Genomic DNA, 21194 nt, shown 5'->3' with positions numbered 1-21194 from the left:
CCACCTGATCTTCACTTACTCAGGAATACATCTGCAATCTGAGGCACTGGCGTTCCTTGGGCACCCCAACTTTTCAATCAAATTAGGTACAAAAAGATTTAAAACATGAACCAGAAGTACCTGAACACCTGTCATAGCTCAATAACGCACACAATATATATGCATTTGAATTTTACTAAATTTGATTAAAAATAGCAAGCAGACATGGAGCATTTATAGTCTATGCTGTGCCAAATGTTTCACATGCATTATCTCATTTCATGCCCACAAGATTCTTATGAAGTAGATGTATTATTCCCACTTGCAGAAGAAGAAACAAAAGCTCAGAGAGGTTAAAGGCTTCCTCAGGGACACATACAGTGTTTGAGCCAGGTTTTAGACCCAGGGAGTTGGATTTCAGTGTCCGTGATCGTACACAGGGTATCTCACAAAAGAACAATTACGGAGGTTATGCACTGATTCTACAAAGTAAGTAAAGAGATGGTAATGAACTGAACGCTTTAACCTCAGTGACTCCCCACCCAATATACATTCACCAGATAATGGCCTTCCTTCCCTTTCACTGCATGCTCTGTTGGCTCAGTGGGATATAAATACGCTGATGCCTGCATCTTCCCAGAGCACACTCAGCTTAAAAAAAGATGAGCTCAGAGTAAGGACTGATCCCTTCCCGTGCTTCATTGACAAAACCTACCGAACTCTCCCTCAGTCAAACTCATGTGTTTCTCATCCCAGAAAAATGCACGTTGCGGCCCAGGCTAGGAGAAGAGATCTGGAATGATTTCCACCTCTCTACTATGGAAAATTCCCCATGATCATTTTCCTACAGTGAAGAATTCTGAGGTTTAATTTCCACTTTCCCAGTGTTCCTACAGATTTTGAATTGTTTCCATGTTCCCAACACAGGGATACTTTTAAAAAAGAAAACAGACTATATCAGGTACAGAAAAATCGCTTAGAAAATTATTTAGGAAGAGAAAAACTAAAAAACATAAAAAGTGAGAGTGACATGAGCAAATTCTAGCCTTGAACATGGAAGAGTTCCCTCTTGTATCGCAATGGTCCTCAGCCAGACTCATCCTCAACACCTGTGAAAACACTTTTTGGTTTGAAGAGCCATTGCTAGGAGGGTGCTGCCCAAGAGCATCCTGGGTTGGAATGTGACTCTACCTCCCCAACACCTCACAAGGATCTTTTCCTCTCTGAACATCAATTGAGGACCCCAAAGTCTAGGGTATGTTAGAAGACCCCCTTACTCACAGCTGTATTACACAAATAACACAAACGCTTGGCTAACATATTTAGCATTGCCTCGATACTTCAGGAAGGTGAGGAACACATTGGTTAGTTCTGCCCCATTGAGACACTCCACTCTTACAGAGAGAACCTTCCCTAGTTTGAGGAAACAATTCCTTTTCTGTATTTAATTGCAAAAGCAACCGCAAATCATTCCCTTATGCATATCCATGCCTCTTTGCAATGTGACTTTGCAGACCTTGTTATCAAGAATTAGCATCTGTTTCCCCACCCTATGAATGATTTGATTTGGCATGCACAATATGGCAGAAGTGCCGATATGGCCATTTTGAGTCTACGGATGGGCAACTTACGTCCATTCTCAGAACTCTACCAATCCACCAAGCTGGACTACTCTGCTGGAGAATGAGGGACCACATGGGCCAGATTCATGTCAGCCTAGCCATCCCAGCAGCAGCCTCAGTCGTGAGAGGGCAGCCCTGATCAGCAGAGCCACACAGCCATTCCACAGCTAACTGTAGATGCCAGAGGTGCCCAGCAGAACCAGGAAAACAACCTACCTGAGCCCACACCAATTTATCAACCCATACCGGAGTGATCTAAATAAATAGTTGTTGTTTTAAGGCACTAAGTTTTGGGGCTGTTTACTACACAGCAAAACGTTGGCTAATGTACGTATTCTATAAATAACTACAGCAGATAAGGAAGGTGGAAACAGGACATGGGGAAAATCCCGCTCAGCACACAACTTAAAATTTATTAAGGAATGAGCAAACATTGCTCTTTCTTTTGTAAAGTAGATTTAGTTATGATATGTTCAACTACACCACTATATAACAACACAACTTGAATTTAATCACAAGTATTAAAAAAAATTACTTCCCTTTAGAAATGGCAATGTGCTATAAGGGAATGAATGTTGGTTAGTAATGAAGAGATGTGCATTTTAACTTGGGTTCTTCTACTAGAAGCTGTGTGACCATGCCAGATCCCACTCCCTGACCCTCAATTACTGGAGACAAAAATGAAGGGATTGGACGTAATAACATTCAAGGCCTGTTCCGATTCTAAAATGAAGGGGTTTATGGCATTTTTTTTGTCTGAAACATGAGCATATTTTTTATCACTACATTTCTATGATGGAATAAGAACACTTCATTTAACTCTCCAAATAAGCCATTATCTTCAACATGCTCAGCACTGCTCCCAGTCATGAGGATATGGCAGTGAAGAGGACGGACATGCTTTAGTGGTATGCTGGAGCTTTCTTTTAAGCTCACAAGAACCAATTGTGTCCTTCTGTTCCCAAATCTGTGTTCAGTGATGATGCATTGGTAGCTTGAAATCAGACACTGGGGGGTGAGAGGGAGAGGATATTTAAACCACGGAAATCAGCAAATGCTACAAATCGGTTTTCCCACCAGGACAGCCAGCCAGTTGTTAAACATTTACCAGGACAACAGTGGACTCTTCTCTCATTGAGTCAACATCCTACTAGGGGAGCTAGACATTACATTACGAAATATTTTATTACACTCGAGAAGTATGGTGAAGCAGCAGAGAGAGGAATGCATAAGGCGACCACACATACTCTCAGCAGAGGGAGGATACTGTAAAGACTTCATACAGAAAGGAACATACCACGTGGGAGGAAACGGAGGAAGGCCAGTGTGGTTAGCGTGGCTGGAGCACAAGAGCTTGAAGGGAAGGTGGAAGGAGGTGTTAAGAAAGACTTCCAGGATTCAGACTGTGCAACTCTGTGAAGGGGGTGCCTTTCATAAGGCAGCAGGACCAAGGGGTAAGGGAGGGGTAAGGGAGGAAGAAAATGAAGCCAATCTTAGCACTGGGTTTCAGGTATCTCAGGGACCGGGTGTGGGGTGGTGAGGTAAAATGTGGGCTGCTGCGTGCAGGTGGTAAATGCAGCTGGAAGTACAGATGAGATTCTGGTGAGTGGAGGGACTGCAAATTCGAGCCAGCCAAGCAAACTGAGTGGTCATGGAAGTGGGAAAAAGCACGTGAGCAAAGAAGTCAAGAAAATGGGGCAAACAATGTAAAATTCTAATAAAAGATCAAGCCCAAAGAGAGCTAATATGGCCGATAGGTTTTACCATATGAAGGTCATCGGTGGCTTTAGAAAAAGGTTTGGAGCAGTGATGGGGACAGAATGCATACTGATACGGGCTGAGGAGCCGGTGAAAGGTGAGAACAGAGAACAGAGGCAGAGCGTATAGGTAAAGTCTTTAAAGATGTTCTCTCTGAATGAAAAGGAGAAAGAAAGGAAAGCAGCCAGCTAGGGTCAAGAGAGGGTATAAGGTTTTCTTTGAAGAGAGGAGAGGCCTGTCGTGTTTAATATTGATTGTACAGATCTGGTTGAAGGGAAATAGTGACAACACAAGAAAGGGAAGGGATTAATGTTAGTGTCAAATCAAGTCAGGGTCCAGGGCCAAAGAGGTAGGGATGGTCTGGGAGAGCAGGAGGGAAACAGGAGGAGAGAACAGCTGAAGACCAAGGTGGGCTGCCTGGGTTGATGTCAGGAAGGAGGTAGAGATGTCCTCCAGGACTTTCTCTCTCTTATAAGAGGTAGGAAGCCACATAAACTACTAGGAGTGAGGCAGCCAGAGACTTGAACAAGGAGAAGGTTTTAGTGAATGAGTAACAGTAGGACAAGTCATTATCTTTCAATCCTGACAGACCTGGGTTCCACCACTTGGTAGCCTGTAACCTTAGACAAGTGATACGACCTTACTAAGTCTTACCCGTTTGGCCACCAATGGTTGAACAAGTACTATATACTAGCAGTGTACTAGAAATGCCAACAAAAATCTGATAAAGTCCTTGAATTCAAAGACTCCATCATCAATTGGGTGAGTAAAATAAGTCAGACAAAATTAACACAGCATTAAAAGGGCTAAGGTGAAGGGAAGCATGAGGTATTCAGGAGCACAGAAGTAGGGGAGCATTCTAGACTGGCAGGGTTAGAGACGACCTTCTAAGGAAAGAACCACTCTAGCTATAGCCTCAATTTCCCAAAGCAAAACGGAGAAAACAATCAATTGATTAATTAATGAGATAGTCAACATAAGGCACGTTGGCATGATGTCTACAACACAATTACCAATAAGTTCTACTTTCTTTCTCTAGAAATCCTTCCGGTACGATTGAGACTATTAGACTAATCTACAGAGTTGTTACAGACTTCCACTTTTTGCACATTTTCAATTTTCCCCATGTTTCTCGAAACGTATTCTTCCCTAAAGATGGTTAGAAGCCATTAAATTATTCCTCATAGCGAAACTCCAACTTAGAAAAACATACAAAACAACTAACAATAATGTCTTACACAGGGAATTGTAGACACTGGGCATATAAAAATTTCACAAGTTCTATCTCTTCTTTTATTTCTCTTTCATGTTTATGAGCCAGATGCAGCTAGATTCTCGATACCTGAGTCCTTGCCTTCCTTTAAATAAATGAATGCTCAATGTATCAGTTAGCAATCTTGACCGTAAAAAGACAATATGCCATCTTAAACTGACTTAGATAATGAAGGAATTGATTAGCTCATGAAATAGAAATGGCATCTGATCTGGCATCTCAGATGACTTCAGAAGGATTTGGTTCTTCCCTGGCTTCTCCCCTGCAGGGTTAGTTTACCATTTAAGATCCCAAGGTGACAATGGAATTATCCCAATATCTGTATTCATGAGAAGAAAATAACAAATTTGGGTCCATGTAACATCCTTGCAGCACACGATCCAACAAAAGAGAAAAGTTCTTTCCCTAAAAGTCCAAGGAAACTTTCCCTTACTTTGGACTGGTTCTAAACAGACTATTCTGGAGCCAATCTCTATGCAGTGACCTCCATAGAACCTTCTGTAATGATGGAAACGTTCTCTAACTGCACCTGTTCATAGGTAGCCACTGAGCACTCCAAAATATGGGTAATGTGATTGAGAAACTGCTTTTTTATTCTATTTTAATTAATTCAAATTGAAATGTAAAAAGCAACATGTGTCTAGAGGCTCCTGTGTTAGCACAGTTCTACAGTGAGGAAAGGGTGGGTTACACTGACTGGCTAAACTAGTCAGTGCCCACTGCCTTAAATTGGGGGTGAAGTTAATCCCATTCATTCCACAAAGGTAAGTCATTCTGCCTGGTGTCCCAGAGCCCACCATTTTTATTTCCCAGAGATTAATGGCCCAATTCAACATGAAATCCTTTGCCGAGGAGTCATCTTTATAAATCTTACCTAGGACAATGCCACGTGAAAGTCACTTTGGAATAATAGCCTTTTAAAGCTGAGAGTGACCTCAGGGCTTACACACTTTAGATCCATATTTCACAGAGAAGAAATGGGCTTGAAGCATCAATTGCTTTGATTATGGCGGTTATGAGAGGGCCTGAATGTGCTGACCTTCAGCCATTTTTTTCACTGTAAAATCCAGTCCTTATGCTACAGCACTCCAAAAGGCCCACTGTGACAGAATTAACTTCATTCTACTGAAGCTTCATAATCATTGGTGTATTGAAGCTTCCAGGAAAGATTGTTACCACATAGGTCTTATATTTTACACTCAAAAGTCTGAAGAAGCCTAAGAGGTAATATAAATAAGGTGGGCCAGCCAGTTGTGGACTGTGGCTGAGTGGACACCACCACACGCTGTGTCTAAAGCAGGCAGCCACCACCCACTCCAGCCAAATGTGGCCATCGGGGTGGGTCGGCCAGTATTGCCATGCCTTCAGATGAGAAATCCAGATTTGTGTATGCACTCCCCAGATTTTTTTAAATGCTGGACTCTCACAGGGCTCCTGGGTGGCTCAGTTGGTTAAGCGTCTGACTTCAGCTCAGGACACAATCTTGCGATTCATGAGTTCAAGCCCCACATCAGGCTCTGTGCTGACAGCTTGGAGCCTGGAGCCTGCTTAAGATTCTGTGCCTCCCTCTCTCTCCAGCCTTCCCCCGCGTTCTCTCTCTCTCTCTCTCTCTCTAAAAAATAAATAAACATTAAAAAAAATAAAATAAATTGGGGTGCCTGGGTGGCTCAGTCGGGTGAGCGTCCTACTTTGGCTCAGGTCATAATCTCGCGGTCCGTGAGTTCGAGCCCTGCGTCGGGCTCTGGGCTGACAGCTCAGAGCCTGGAGCCTGCTTCGGATTCTGTGTCTCCCTCTCTCTCTACCCCTCCCCTGCTCATGCTCTCTCTCTCTCTCTCTGTGTCAAAAATAAATACACATTAAAAATTTTTTTAAATAAATAAAATAAAACAAAATAAAATAAAATATGCTGGCCTCTCATGTTTTACATTTTTAATGATTTATGCAGGCTAAACAAGATCTGTGAATGGGTTTAACTTCCAGTGTGTAACCTGTGATAGAAATTTATGAAGTCTGACCTGCTGAAAATGCAAGCCTTCAGAGTAGTTGCTGCTGGAGTTGTCCATGTGCTCCCATGAATGCCAGCTGACAGCTTCCAACTACAGCTATGTCTGAGGGCTTTCTTGAAGCCTGGGGCCCACTGCTGTAAAGCCCCCGTGGCCATGGAGAAGGGCTGGTGGAAACTTTAAGGCCCTAACAGCCCAGGGGAGAGCTGCCTTCAGTCACTGACAGTTGAGAATTGGTGGGTAAATCCCACAGCTCCCAGGCCCCTCAACTGGGACAATTCCGAGGTGTACTCTGTGCTGTCTCCCAGAATTCCTCAGTGGTATGAAGCTTCAGATGCCCAGAGTGTAAAGTGGCATCTACTCTGGTATTCAGATAATTCAATATTCACAATATGGTGCCGAAACTGCTGCCCTCTTGCATAATGATGCCATGCTATAGGAACAAATGTTCGTCTAAAAATAGAATCCATTATGTATACCAGCAGAGTCGTTAGTTTCTTAGCATAGCAACTAGTTCTGCCCCATAAAACTTTTCATGGAGGCATTCTCTTCAAACAGGTGCAGTTGGCCGTGCCGCAATTCAATTTCCAGACTGCGGAGCCTACGTCAGCGGTGGTGGGGGCGGGGGGCGGTTTTGCACGCACCAAAGAGAAATCTCATGCGAAATCATTCTCATCCCAATCCATGTTCCTCATAGAAGACAGAACTGAAAGCCAAAAATTCTATTGGGAGACACATGAATTTTACCACTCTCAAATGTATTATGTAGGGGTGATTAAATCACAAGCTTCCTGTCACACCTGCATGGGATCTGGTTCTCTGGTTTCCCTGGTGGGCTTATGTGTCAATAAAGGAAGAGCCCTCCAAATTAATAAGAAATGACACGATGTTATAATTTAACAAGATGATATCTGTTTTTGTATTGGTAATACAAATTTAAGTTATAAAATGACATAATTACATAAAATAATTTTTACAACCACATTTGCTTATTCAAGAGGGCAGAGAATTTAATTAAATATTGAATTCCAACAGCCACTTGGTCTAACAGAGGATCTAGAAAAACAAAAACATAAAGGTTAATAAACAGGGCTTCATTGCTGAGGACAGGTTTGGTAAGGATAAGACAAATAGCTCATACCTGGAACATTCAGAGAATGTAAAATGAAATGAATTTTAATCAACTGAATATAAAAAAAAATATCTATTTTGATTCAATCTTGGATACTGAGATTCTAAAAAATGCTAGTAATTTCCTGGCTTCCTAAGTACAGTATAGGGAATATTGTTCAATCATAGACAAATAATTCAAAATCTTGTAGGGCCTCTGGGTGCTCAGCTAAATATTACTTCTGACAAAAATTAGGCCATGGACAGGAAAGGTAGAGTGAACGCAGCTTCTCAGGAAGTTTACTGACTTAATTTGTGATGTCAGCTTGCTTTCTATCAGTGTTCACCTTGGCTGCACATTAGAATCAGATGACCACACCCCAGAGCAATTAAATCAGAGTCTCTGGGGAGGGGCCCAGGAACCAGCATTTTTGAAGCTCTCTGCATGATTTCAATGTGCAGTCCAAGTTGAGAGTCACTTCATACAGGCTGCCTCTTCTCACGAATGTAAGAGGCCTACTGAGGTTTCTTTTTAAGCACATTTTCCCAGAAAAATTAACCTTATACATTAAACAGATTCTTTAAAAAGCCAAGACATACAGCCCAACTACCTGGGTTCTAATCCTGCCTCTGCTAGTAACCAACTGCATGACCAGGGGTCATCATTGAAACTTTGTGTGTGCATGTCAAGGTCAATACCTATAAATGGGGCTAATAATAGCACTATCCTCAGAGGCTTTTGGAAAAGATTAAATGAGTGCATTTGCATGCATGTGCGTGTGTGTGTGTGTGTGTGTGTGTGTGTGTGTTAGCACAGTGGCATGTGGAAGACATTCCTTATGTGTTTGCTGTTATTGGTGATGATGGTAGCCATGATAATAACAACAAGAATTCAAAGGTGTGTGCAAATTGAATTAGTGCATATTTTAAAAAATGTATTTATACAGAGAACAAACTGAGGGTGTATGGGGGTATGGGGGAGAAGGGAAAATGGATGATGGGCATTGAGGAGGGAACTTGGGATGAGCACTGGGTGTTCCATGTAAATGATGAACCATGGGAATCTATCCCAAAAACCAAGAGCACACTTTACACACTGTATGTTAGCCAATTTGACAATAAATTATATTTAAAAATTAATTAATTAATTAATTAATTAAAAATTTAAAAATGTATTTATAATATTTTAACACCAACTTCGTAATAAATTGATTGTTCAATGTTGGTTTGTGTTTTCGTCTTTTTAAATAAGTTAAATAAAATAAACGATGATAAAATGGGAAAAAAATGGGAAATAACTAATCATATTCTTTAGTCTATTTTAAGTGCTTAAGTGATTCAAACTACCCATCTAAATTTATTTTACCAAAAGGGAGAGAGAAAAAAATTGTCTTTCTGATTAAATATCGAAAAGGCTTGATGAGGACCCCATCTATAGGATCAAACCAACTTGGATTGACAAGCAAATAAACCAGAAAACAACCAAAAACGCTCATTCTATCTAAAACACCCATGAAGCGCCTGGGTGGCTCAGTCGGTTGAAAAGCCGACTTCAGCTCAGGTCATGATCTCGCAGTCTGTGAGCTCGAGCCCTGCATCAGGCTCTGTGCTGACCACTCAGAGCCTGGAGTCTGCTTCCGATTCTGTGTCTCCCTCTCATTCTGCCCTTCCCCTGCCTGCTTGCTCTCTGTCTGTGTCTCTCTCTCAAAAACAATAAACATTAAAAAAAAATTTTTTTAATAAAAATGAAACGAAAATGCTGGTAATTCAAGCAAAGGAGCAAGACAAGGATCTGGGAATTCTATCCATAACAAAAGCAAATGGGGTTTTTTATATAACAGAAAATAAAATTATGAACAATGTACCAAATGTATTTCCTCCACCCAATCCTCCAATCCAGTGTCTCAAACTAATTTTGGTATCATACAATACAAATATCCCATTTTATAATAGCTTCATAGCATGGAAAGCATCCAATTTAATTTTTCCTTACAAGACTGGGAAGAGCTAAATATAAGCAACTCATAAAACTGTGGCAAAATTTTTAATTAAATTATATTAAGAGTAAAGTGTTTTGAATTAAGGCCAGAGTGTTTCATATTTCTAAACTCCGATCACAGTGTAGTCAAAAGAGCATCGCTGTCGTTATTGGTATGATGAAGTGGAGTGAAGGTGACTTGAAAATCATGTCAATGCACTTACACCCAACAAATAATCCCAAAGAAACTGCAATGATGCTGTTTCATAACCAGCCTGATTTTAAAAGACATCTTGAAGAGGTTACATTTCAGTTAGAAATCTTACTGAAAATCCATGAATCACAACCTCCAAGAAGAATTTGTGAAAGATTCCATCATAATAACATTTCTTCTTACGTTGCATCTACATAGCCTAGGCAATCATAGTATTTGGTTATTCTACACTAGCTGGAGTTACTGAGGAAAAACCTTTGGGCTCAAGGCAGTAGCAAGAAGGTAGTGTTGAGAATACATGGAGCTTAATCTGAAAGTGGATTTGATGAGGGAAGATTCGTTCCTCAGCAATCAGACAGACCAATGAGTAAATTACACTTGAAAACACTACAAGTTTAATCTCTAAGGATCTGATCAGTATGGAGGAGGAGAAGCTGCTTGATGTCAATATAGCTGTGATAATCCAAAAGTGATTTATATTAGGAAAAAAGACACAGACAGCCATGGTGGAGTCCAATTCTTCTTGTGAATAATACCTTTTTCTCTTATCCAAGACTTTAAATCATCTTAAAGCTTATTCCATGAGATGCTTTAGATTCCCGCGGGCCCAAGAAACTTTCATCTATGATGGAGTATTTATTAATGAATTATCCTCAGAGGAAAATTATTCTAAACAATAAATCCCTTCTTTTGCCTTCCATGGCTCTGTTCCCAAAACATTATGAAATACATAAATAAACATCTTGTGTGCCCAAACAGACCTAAGCTTCAGTGCTTCAGATCAAAAGACCACGGCTGAGTCTAAACAGAAAACAAGTCACTAACACCTTGAAGACGAAAAAAATATATATTTAAAAATATACATAAATAGATGGTCAACTGGCTTTTGAAACAGCACATTTATGGTCCTTAATTAGTTAGAGACTAATTGCTTAGTCAGAGACTAGTTGTTTATTATATACCAATAATAAAAAGCCACCACAAATGACCTTGAGGGTGTTATGCTAAGTGAAATAAGCCATGGAAAGACAAATACTGCATGGTATCATTTATACACAATACCTTAAAAAAAAAAAAGTCAAACTCTAAACTCCTAAAAACACTACAAAAGTGGATGCCGGGGCTGGGCGTGGTGGGGCGCGGAATAGGAAGAGGTTGGTGAAAGGGTACAAGCTTTCAGCTAGAAGATCAATAAGGTCTCAGGATATAACATAAAACATGTGACTATAGTTGAAGACGCTGTAGTATATAACTGAAACTTGCCAAGAGAGTAGAACTTAAACATTTTCACACAAACAGAAAATAAAATAAATCTGTGAGGTGACGGATGTGTTAATTAACTCCATGGGGGTTCTTTTCACAATGTCTACAGATACCAAATCCCCAAGATGTACACTTCAAATATCTTACAATTTTGTCAGTAAATTATTGACTAATAACTCTACCTCAATAAAGCCGAAATATTTAAAACTAAAATGAAATTTTAAAAATTAAATTAAAAAAAAGACCCACAAAGGATCTAAAGTTTACAACATGCTACGCATTGTGTTAGGCACTTCACATACCAAGTTTAACAACAGTCCTAAGGAAGTTATACCTCATCTTACAGCTGAAGAAATCGAGGCTTAGCTTGAGAAGAAATTCACCTGAGGTCACTCTTAATACAAGGTAAAGCAAGAGCTCGAACCCACATCTATCTGACTTTACAGATGGTTTTCTTAACTGGCTTCCAGCCTCCCAAATTAGGGTTGTTTTAAGAAAACTGCTTGGCTTAAAACAAAAGTATTCTTCTAATAGTTTCAGTGCCTCTTATGAAGAAATCTTTTTAATGCCCTTAATTAGGGGGCATCTATATTAAGATATCAAGCATTAAGCATCTATATTAAGCAGTTCCTAGAGACGGATTCTAGTAAAATTAGCTTATTTTAGAGGTGGTTCCAGGACAAATCAGGAATGAGGAATTGAGAGAGGAAGGGAAGGAAGGCCATAAATGATGTATTTGCATGCCAGTTACTGCTGTGGATGGTGGCTTAATCCCACCAAAGAATTCTGGGGAAAAAAAACATAAAGCTTGCACCTTTGCCTTATCCCACCCAAGAGCTGAAGGAACCGTGGTATTTGTCTATCAAACTCCTTTGCTTGGGGTTGTTGTTAATTCTCAGGAACTTCCAAGCAGCATCATGGGTAAAAAAGTGAGCACTAGTGATCAGAAAAAGCAAAAGAATACAAGCGCTGGCCCCTAAGGTCCAATATGTGGCTTCTGGAGTCATAAGGATGTGGGTATAGACTTCATGCCACATCTACTCTATGAATCTCTTCAATAATGGGAATCGAATTCAGAAAAGTGAAGGAAAAGATTCAGTCCCTAGATGCTGATGGTTAGTCGTCAGTTGGCGATGAGTGGTGTACTGCTCCAGGCCAAAGAATGTTGCCAGCCCTCAGAAAGCAATCCTCACATGCATTGTGCTGTTTTCTAAGGTAATTTCAGTTATTGTTTCAGGCTTAGGGGAAAATTACCAAATAAAAATGAATGGAACTCATCTTTTTTAATTTATAACCACATCATTATGCTCAATAGATTGCTGAGTATCCTACCTCATTTACCATACACGAGAAAGGTCAACATTGATGCTTCTGGAACACACTAGAGAAGTATGTCCCAAAGAAGAAGCACCATTGCTAAATGATTAATGAAACAAGTGGTGCCTGGGGATCTTTTGTGGAAGCCAGACTAAGTTTTTAATAGGATATTCCTAGAGTTTCCTATGGAGGTCTATGGTTCATCATTTATAATATTTGTGAACTCTGGACTCTCATGCTGAAAAAAATGTCATTGAGGCTTGTGTAAATATTTAATTTCTGAACTTTGCTTTTGAACTCTGTATAGCAATTTAAGATTACCGTCAGAGAATGAAGTCTATACTTGCCATTAAAAGAAACTTAATTATTGCTCTGTACAAGGATTCCAAATGGCGTCTCATGCAAAATCACAGATCAGAAGAAAATGGGAGATGGAACAGATGGTAGAGCCAATCGCTCCTGTCTCAGGTCCCTCAAAATGACTCAACACGCAGATGTTAATTTACATCTGTGAACTAGGGTCATGGGTAAACAAACAGGGTAGCACTTATTAAATAAGAAAGTACGAAAGGCAGAAGATAAATGGAACAAAAATGAAGTGGGAAATAACATCTCAGAAGCCCACAGGCATTAAAACATAGGAACAGATCTATGGGCCATTTAACCAGGTGGTGGAGGTGTCCGTCAGTAGCAGGAGCACAATGGGAACATCATCTCAGGTCAACCTGACACCTCAGCTCCCTCTTCCCGCAGCCTCCACACCCTGAACTACAAAAATCCCACAGAAGAAAGGGTGCCATCATAGCTGGCGCCAACCAGAAAGAACAGGGAACCACCAACACGTAAGGCACCCATTGAAAGAAATTAAATTTAGGGGCACCCCAGTGGCTCAGTCTGTTAAGCATCTGACTTCAGCTCAGATCATGATCTCACGGTTTGTGAGTTTGAGCCCCGTGTTGAGCTCTGTGCTGACAGCTCAGAGCCTGGAGCCTGCTTTGATTCTGTGTCTCCCTTTCTCTCTGCCCCTCCCCTCTTCACGCTCTCTCCCTCTCTCTCTCTCTCAAAAATAAATATTTTTAAAAAATAAAGAAATTAAATTTAGAGCCCTACCTCACACTAGTCCTCAAAACACATGACATGACTACTATGGTCTGAAAGTTTGCGTCCTCCCCACCCCCTCCCCCAAATCTATACTTGGAACACCTATTGTCCAAAGACAAGATTAGGAGGTGAGGTCTTTTGGAGGTGCTTAAGTCTTGAGAGCATAGTCCTTGTGGATGTGATTAGTGTATAAAAGAGGCTCCAGAGACCTCCCCAGCCCCTTCCTCTCATGAGGATACAAAGAAAAGGCTCCAACCCGGAAGAGGGCTCTAACCTTGGACTCCAGCCTCCAGAACTGTAAGAAATAAATATCTGTTGTTCATAAGATACCAAGTCTACGGTATTTTGTTATAGCAGCTTGAAGAGACTAAGATCTGCAACTTAAATTAATAATAATGATGGCCAGTGCTCGCTTCGGCAGCACATATAATAATAATGATGGCCATAACGATGAGGAATAAGAAAGTCCTTAAGTAAAGCAAAAAGAAAAGAAAAAGGAATGAAATGTGAACACATCAAAATTGAAAATGGGAAAGTCATCTTTTGCCATGCATAAGTTAGAAATTAAGAAATTCAAAGACAAACCACAAACAGGAAGAAAGTATTTGCAACATCTTTAACAGCTAAAGATTACCATCTAGAGTACATAGAGCACCCTCAACAAGGAATATAAGCAAGGGACACAAGATTCATGTAAGAGAAAACAGGAACAGCCCATAAAGGCATAAAAATAGACACATCTTACCATCAAGGCAGACACTGGCAAATCAAAACAGAGATGAAACAGCTGCATCAATACATGCAAATATACATGAATGCAAAAATAAAAGGTTTCTTAATAATGTTGGTGAGGCCTGAAGAAACAGTTCCTCTCACACACCACTGATAGGGCTATAAAATGATGCAACTATTAACTAAAATTTAGGATATGTATAGCCTTCAATCAGCAATTGTAGTTCTGAAAATTTACCTCAGGGAACCCCAAACCCATCTACCCAGAGAGGGCTATGCAGGCTGACTATTACCCTGTATTACAGGATTGTTCCCTGTAGGCCCAAATTAGAAACAAACACCCACAGTCCACCAGTGAGAAATTATTATTAAATAAAATTTGGTAATCCATTCCATGGGATATGACAGAGAAATTTAAAAGTAAGAGGTAGATCTACATGTACTTACATGAAAAGTTCTCTAAGACAAACTAATAAAGTAAAACACAAGTTGGTGAAACAGTAAAAACGATATGATGGTATTTAGGATACAAACAGATATAAACAAAACAAAATGAACTATTTCCATAGATATGCATGTAAAATTCCTTCAGAGGAGACAGGGAACGCTACCATGGAACTGTTACCAGTGGTTGACCCTGGAGGGTACACTAAGATTGGGTCAAAGAAGGAGGGGCTAAGGGCATTTATACTACTTTATTCTCTTATGCAAAGAACACATTTGTGTGTTATTCACAAAATTAAAAATAAATAAAATCTGTAACAACAAAAAAGAGAAAGTAGTAGGAGTCCTACATTTAAAATGTGTCTTTTTCCTCCTATTCCTTTTTGATGTAATGTAATTATGTGCTCCTCTCCTCTCTCCCTCCAAGCTCCTGCTTTAGGGATACAAGGAGGAGTCTGCTGGGCTGGACTTCTTGGATCTGAACTAGTAGTAACTAGTTTTATTTTTACACCAACCTTGGCACAGAAGCAGGGCATCGAATTGCAAGGCAAAGGTCTACTTTGTTTCATCTTCTAGCAGAATAGGTTTGTATTAGCTCTTTAACATTGACTTCTTTTTTCTTCTTTAGCTTTTCCTCCAAAATTGTGATGCAGATACTTCCTGTAGTTACATGGTTTTCATGGCTGATACTTCCTGTGTTGGTTCCTCGTCCCAATCTGGCATAGCTCCAAAGAAAAGTCATAGACTAATGCCAGCAACCCCTTACATACTCCAGCCGTGCAAGAGCCCCTCTCACCCACAATTACAGATAAGCTCATCCTCTTGACCTAACAGACACTGACATAAGAAAAACCACCGTGCTTAGAACAGTCTTATTCAGAAACATGCTGTTGCTACTTGCAGTCAATAAGATGTACAGAGCCAACAGTAAAGAAGAAAGTGATTAAAATAAGTCCAGAGCTGGTACGAAGAATGAACATATATCCCTTAAGATCATGGTCATGTTTATCTGCTTCCCCCAACCTCAAATATTTTTTCAATGTTTCACTAAAGCACATGTTTGCTACCTAAAAATCACTTGCTACTAGCTCCAGTTTTTTAATTCCTAAATCTATCATCTGTGCTGTCTGTCTTCTTTGCCACCCGTCATTTCTATGATGAAAAATCAAAGGGGGAGTTAGAGGGAGGGAGCATGTCACTGTCTATGGAGGATGAATTCAGTGGCGCAAAATCAGTGGCTGTGGTCTACAGTAGAATGGATAGTAAGGTACAATGTATAATTTGGGGTGGTATCATGTAGCCGCTATAGGAGAGATGACATGGGTAAGACATTGAGTAAAATGTGAGAATTTTCCTCCAGTGCTATAAAAAGAAAGATCTTGTAACAAGAGCTTCTTTCCCAAGAGCTTCTTAAAGCCACTCAGCTCGCCTCTGAGCAGACCAGGCGTCGTTTTGGCACAGGCTCCGTGGACAAAGGAGAATTTAGGTAGGAAGAAGCCCAAAGGGAGAAGAGAGGTACATTATAATAAATACCAATGCACACTTCCAAACCAATGGAAAACAGTGTGTAAAATCAATGAATAAACTTAAAGTATTTTTTTCCTCTGAGACATCTCTGTAATATATGTTATAGATTCACATCACTAAGAGTCACTGTTTGAAAAAAATATTTTGAAGACAGTGGGCCTCTAAGTAACATCATGATTGCACCTCTCAGCCAGGTACCATCAAATGATCCTATGCAAAAACAGCGACTAAAAGCTTGGCTTCCCACCCCTCATTTGAGAGCACCATCTTCTAGCATACATTTCCTCTAATATATCACTTACACCCGTCCATCTCCTAGAAGTGGATGTATCACTCCTTCTGGCTCCAAGACCGGGCGTAAAGCCAGAAGAAAATGACAAACTTGGAAGCAATGAAAGTTTAATTTTTTTTTCTTAAATCCTCTCATCTTTTGTATACTGATATATGATCATTGACTAAAAAATAAACCTCGTAACTCTGATCTATGAAAATGGGATGACTTCGGTATTTAAAAAGTGAAAAATGAAATTTACTATCTTCTTAGGTAGAACTGTAAGATTAATATCCATGAGAGGAAAAGTAATAAAGAGATAAAAGGAATTGCTAACATATTATCTGTTTCAATTGGTCATAAACAGCACTACAAGCAAGAGAAAACGGTTGTGGTAAAAATCTGAAATAAATTTTCCCACATCTGAAAATAGGCATAAGTCAAAATCCTGGGTTCTCAGAACAATAGACATGCATCAAAGAACCTTCGGTCCTAAACCCTTTCTCTTTCTTAAGCAAAGAAATATTTATGATTGGTCTTAGAAGGGAGTTTAACTGAGTTGCCATGAATTATTAAAAAACCCCAAAATACCTTCTGTTGCTTTTATAGAAGCTTGATTTACAAGCTGAAAAATCAAACTGACAGTTAAGTCCCTTGTACAAATACCCAACCTTTAAAAATGCCCTGGGCATTATAAATATATCTTTCATGAATATAGCTGCAACAGTTCTAAAAATAGCTTTTAGGAGGAAAAAAAAAATTCTTTCAAGCCATTGTTTTATACATAACAGCAGGAAACCAAACAGAATGTCAAACCCAAAGTGATTAACACACCCAGTAATAAACATGAACATTAAGTAGCAAGTCTTACAAATGAAATACATTTTTTTGACATTAGCTTAGAGTCTATGGTTTAGCCCTAGATCTATGGCCAGAGATGATTCCAGGGCACCCATATTCAAAAAGCGATTCGAGGGCTACAGGGCTAAAATTCACCTTTTAGATGAGTGTAAACAGGCACGTTCAGGACTGGCCCTGGGAGGGAGGTATTAGCATCCAGCACCCTGAGAGTTTCCTCCAGGCTCCACCCTGACCCCAAATATGCCATTTCACACAGCCAGTTCCAGACCACTGCTCACAGGTGAAGTCCAGGTTGCCCCAAAGGCAGAAGAAAAGGCCAACAAATTCCAGTAACTTTGGCAATAGTGACCTAACTCAAGGATGTGAAAAGACTAAGAGCCCTTCACAATGTGGTACCTGGTATTTTATTGGTTTAAATATGTATTTAGCACTCTCAATAAAGCTTACCCATCTCTCCAAATAACAGAGCTTATAGGGTCACAACATTCTGTGTTCTGTGACCTCACAGGTTCAAATCCAACACCACTGTTTCTTGAAATAATAACTACTTTCTATGAATATTTTTCTGCCCATTAAACCCCAAATAAATCTTGTGATTTGCAGACATTCTATTTAATAATTCAATATGGAATTATCTCAATTGGCTTCATAATAAATGAGATCCTAAGCTCATGAAATGGTAGACAGAAAGCTAAATATGAAAAGAAAATCTTGAAACACTGAAGGTATAAGCTAAAGGAATCTTATTCTTAATTTTCTAATGTGAATAAATGATCAAGACCAAATTCCTGTGCCAAGGCCAGGCGAACCCTTAATAAGCAGCAAAGGGGAGAAGGAAGAGAAAAAGAAAGCCAAACTTATAATGTGGGTCACAAGTGATTTTCTCATCATTTTTCTTTATTCTTTATGAGTAGAACTGGAGGGGGGATTTAAGTCACTAATACTGGCTAATTTTCTTCTACAACAAATGTAATTCACATTTCCATGTTCTTGTCCTGAAAAAATGGCAATTGTTCTAGGATTCAGCATATCTAATACTTTGGGCTAGAATCCTTGGAAACTCCTAAGACATTTATTTCTAAGTAGAATCTTTAAATAAATTACAAAGGGTCATTCATGAAATGGATATACTTATGGAGGTAAGTTAAATACTTTGCAAATCAGCAACAAACTAGAAAATGTAAGAAAGACATATCTCACTTTTTACCTTATTTTGATCTGTCCAGTAAAAGAAAAATCCCTGAGGGTCAGTCCTCAAAATAATTGGAGTGACAATAGTGGAGTCCTAGAAATATAAGAAAAAACACAAATATCAACATATATCATTGTAGGAAGTCCTACCCAGGAGTTACTTAGCAAGTAATAGTTGTTATGAGTTTCTCAAGGGTCAGCAATTATTAGTAAAAGTTTCAAAAAACTAGACATGGCATCCTCACTTCACAGCATTATTAATTACATAACTAAGCTTCTTTACTAATAATTAGAATATCTGTGCATTACTTATAAAAGAAAAGCCCAGGTATGCACATATTTATGAAGACAAATTGACATGTATTCTATTCAAAGCTCTAATTTTCCAAATAATTTTAATATTAAACATCATTACATATTTTATATGATTAAAATTAATTAAAATCCATGCTTGAAGGTAATATTTTAAATTACATTTGTTGTATAAAATTATTTTTTATTGTACTAAAGAGAGTAAACATATTATTTGGGCATTGCTGTTTCCAAGGTAACAATAAATAAGGCCATAGTCTACATTTTCGGAAAGATATACACAAAATTGTTGCAAATTTAAATTTCACAAGATGAAATAAAACATCATAGACAAATAGTCTTCGGGAGTTTAAAGCATGTACATTATAAAGCAAAAACAGCATGCACTGTAATTATAATATTAAACATTTCTAAAATATGTGTTCTTTTCTTTTGGCAATTTTCAGAAAGGCATACCATCTGCACAAGAAAACACATGTCACTGGATATGGATTTTTATACTGAAATACTTGGTTGGGCCTTTGCAGGAATTACATTTTTTAAAGGAGACATAAATTACCTGTTTATTTCAACTATTCCATACACATTATAACTAAAGTATGGCATATCGTCTATCTGATCAAAGATACTTATAATGAAGATTAGAACTTGCAGAAATAATTTTGGAATTGGGGACTGTTTTCCTGACGGGAAGAGTAGATCAATGTTTTTAGTCCACATGGTAAGTCTTATTACAAAGCTCGGTTCTGAAGGCCATCCCCTTGGGGATGCCTGTCCCCCCTAGGTACCTCATCTTACACAGCTACAACTGAAAAAAAAAAAAACCATAATAATACCTACCTTAGAAGGTGTCTGTGTGAATTAAATAGGAGAATTTGGGTAAAGTACTTGAACCAAATGCTTGTCTCATAAAAACATTTATTGTTATTAACGGATTATGCTTAAAAACTGACTTATTAAAATAGCAAATGAAAGTTTATCATGGCATTCTTTTTTTATTATGGTTTTGTTATACCGCTAACATAAAAATTCCTTTTTTTAAGCATAAAGTTCAGTGGCATTAAGTACATTCACACAGCTGCGCAGCCATTACCACCATCCATTTCCAGAACTTTTTCATCTTCCCACATGAAACTCCACAGTCATTAATCACTAACTCTCCATTCCCTCTTCCCCAAGCCCCTGACAATCACTACCTACTTTCTGTCTCTATGAATTTGACCACTCTTGATGCCTCACATAAGCAGAATCATACAATATTTATCATTTTGTGACCGGTTTATTTTGTGACTGGCCTAATGTGTTTAAAGGTTCATCCATGTTGTAGCAGGTGTCAGAATTCCCTTCCTTTGTAAGGCTGACTAATATTCCTTTGTATGTATACATCACATTTTATTCATTCATCCGTATGTCACTGGACACTTGAGTTATTTCCATCTTTCCACTATTGCAAAAAATGCTGCTATGCACAGATTAACAAATATCTGAGTCCCTGCTTTCAACTGTTTCATACCCAGAATGATCATACAATAGTTCTCTGTTTAAGTTTTTGAGGTCCTGCCCTTCTGTTTTATCCTGATAATTTTAAGATTTATTCTTTTTTTAAAAATTTTTTGATGTTTATTTATTTTTCAGAGAGAGAGAGAGAGAGAGAGAGAGAGATGGAGCGTGAGCGAGGAAGGGGCAGAGAGAGAGGGAGACACAGAATCTGAGCTGTCAGCACAGAGCCTGACACAGGGCTCAAACTCACGAACCCCAAGATGATGACCTGAGCCAAGTTGGACACAACCGACTGAGCCACCCAGGTGCCCCTTTTAAGATTTATTCTTAACATGCAGTTTGAAAAATATCTTTTACAAGGATGGTGCTGTGGCACAGAACTTCGGCTGGAACTTCAAATTTTAAAATTACTCCTGAATGTTAAAAAAAAAAATGAAAACCAATTTAATAAGATAATAAAAGAACAATTTTTAAAATAGTTTAAGTTTCACCTATGAGATTATATGCATAAATGTTCAGAGCAATATTTGCAATAAATCACAGCAGTATTTTCAGTTCTGTTTCATTACCCATCATCCTCTAGAGTCGGGCAAAATGAAACTTTCTGACAGGCTGCACACAGCACACATCCCCACTTCCGGTGAATCTGGAATTAGCCTGTAGTTTTAATATATCATCCTCAAATCAGTTCCTTTTCTTTCTTTTTTTTTTTTTTAATTTTTTTTTTCAACGTTTATT

At 38.9% G+C, this 21194-nt stretch overlaps 1 protein-coding gene across 3 annotated transcripts in view; it reads right to left on the bottom strand.

Annotated features, from left to right (window-relative positions):
• The window catches only part of PLCB1 (phospholipase C beta 1), a 709896-nt gene that overhangs the window by 673078 nt on the left and 15624 nt on the right, over window positions 1-21194 (bottom strand). For all 3 annotated transcript variants that reach the window (XM_040447660.1, XM_040447662.1, XM_040447663.1), the window contains exon 2: window positions 18661-18738. In XM_040447660.1, the coding sequence (XP_040303594.1) occupies window positions 18661-18738 (78 nt within the window). The remainder of the gene's footprint in view (window positions 1-18660; window positions 18739-21194) is intronic.

Source organism: Herpailurus yagouaroundi, unplaced genomic scaffold, assembly GCF_014898765.1.
Source record: "Herpailurus yagouaroundi ecotype Mexico unplaced genomic scaffold, PumYag 196, whole genome shotgun sequence".
Lineage (NCBI taxonomy): Eukaryota > Metazoa > Chordata > Mammalia > Carnivora > Felidae > Herpailurus > Herpailurus yagouaroundi.
The sequence above is the reverse complement of the archived record's forward strand: the minus strand, read 5'-3'. Positions and strand labels throughout refer to the sequence as shown.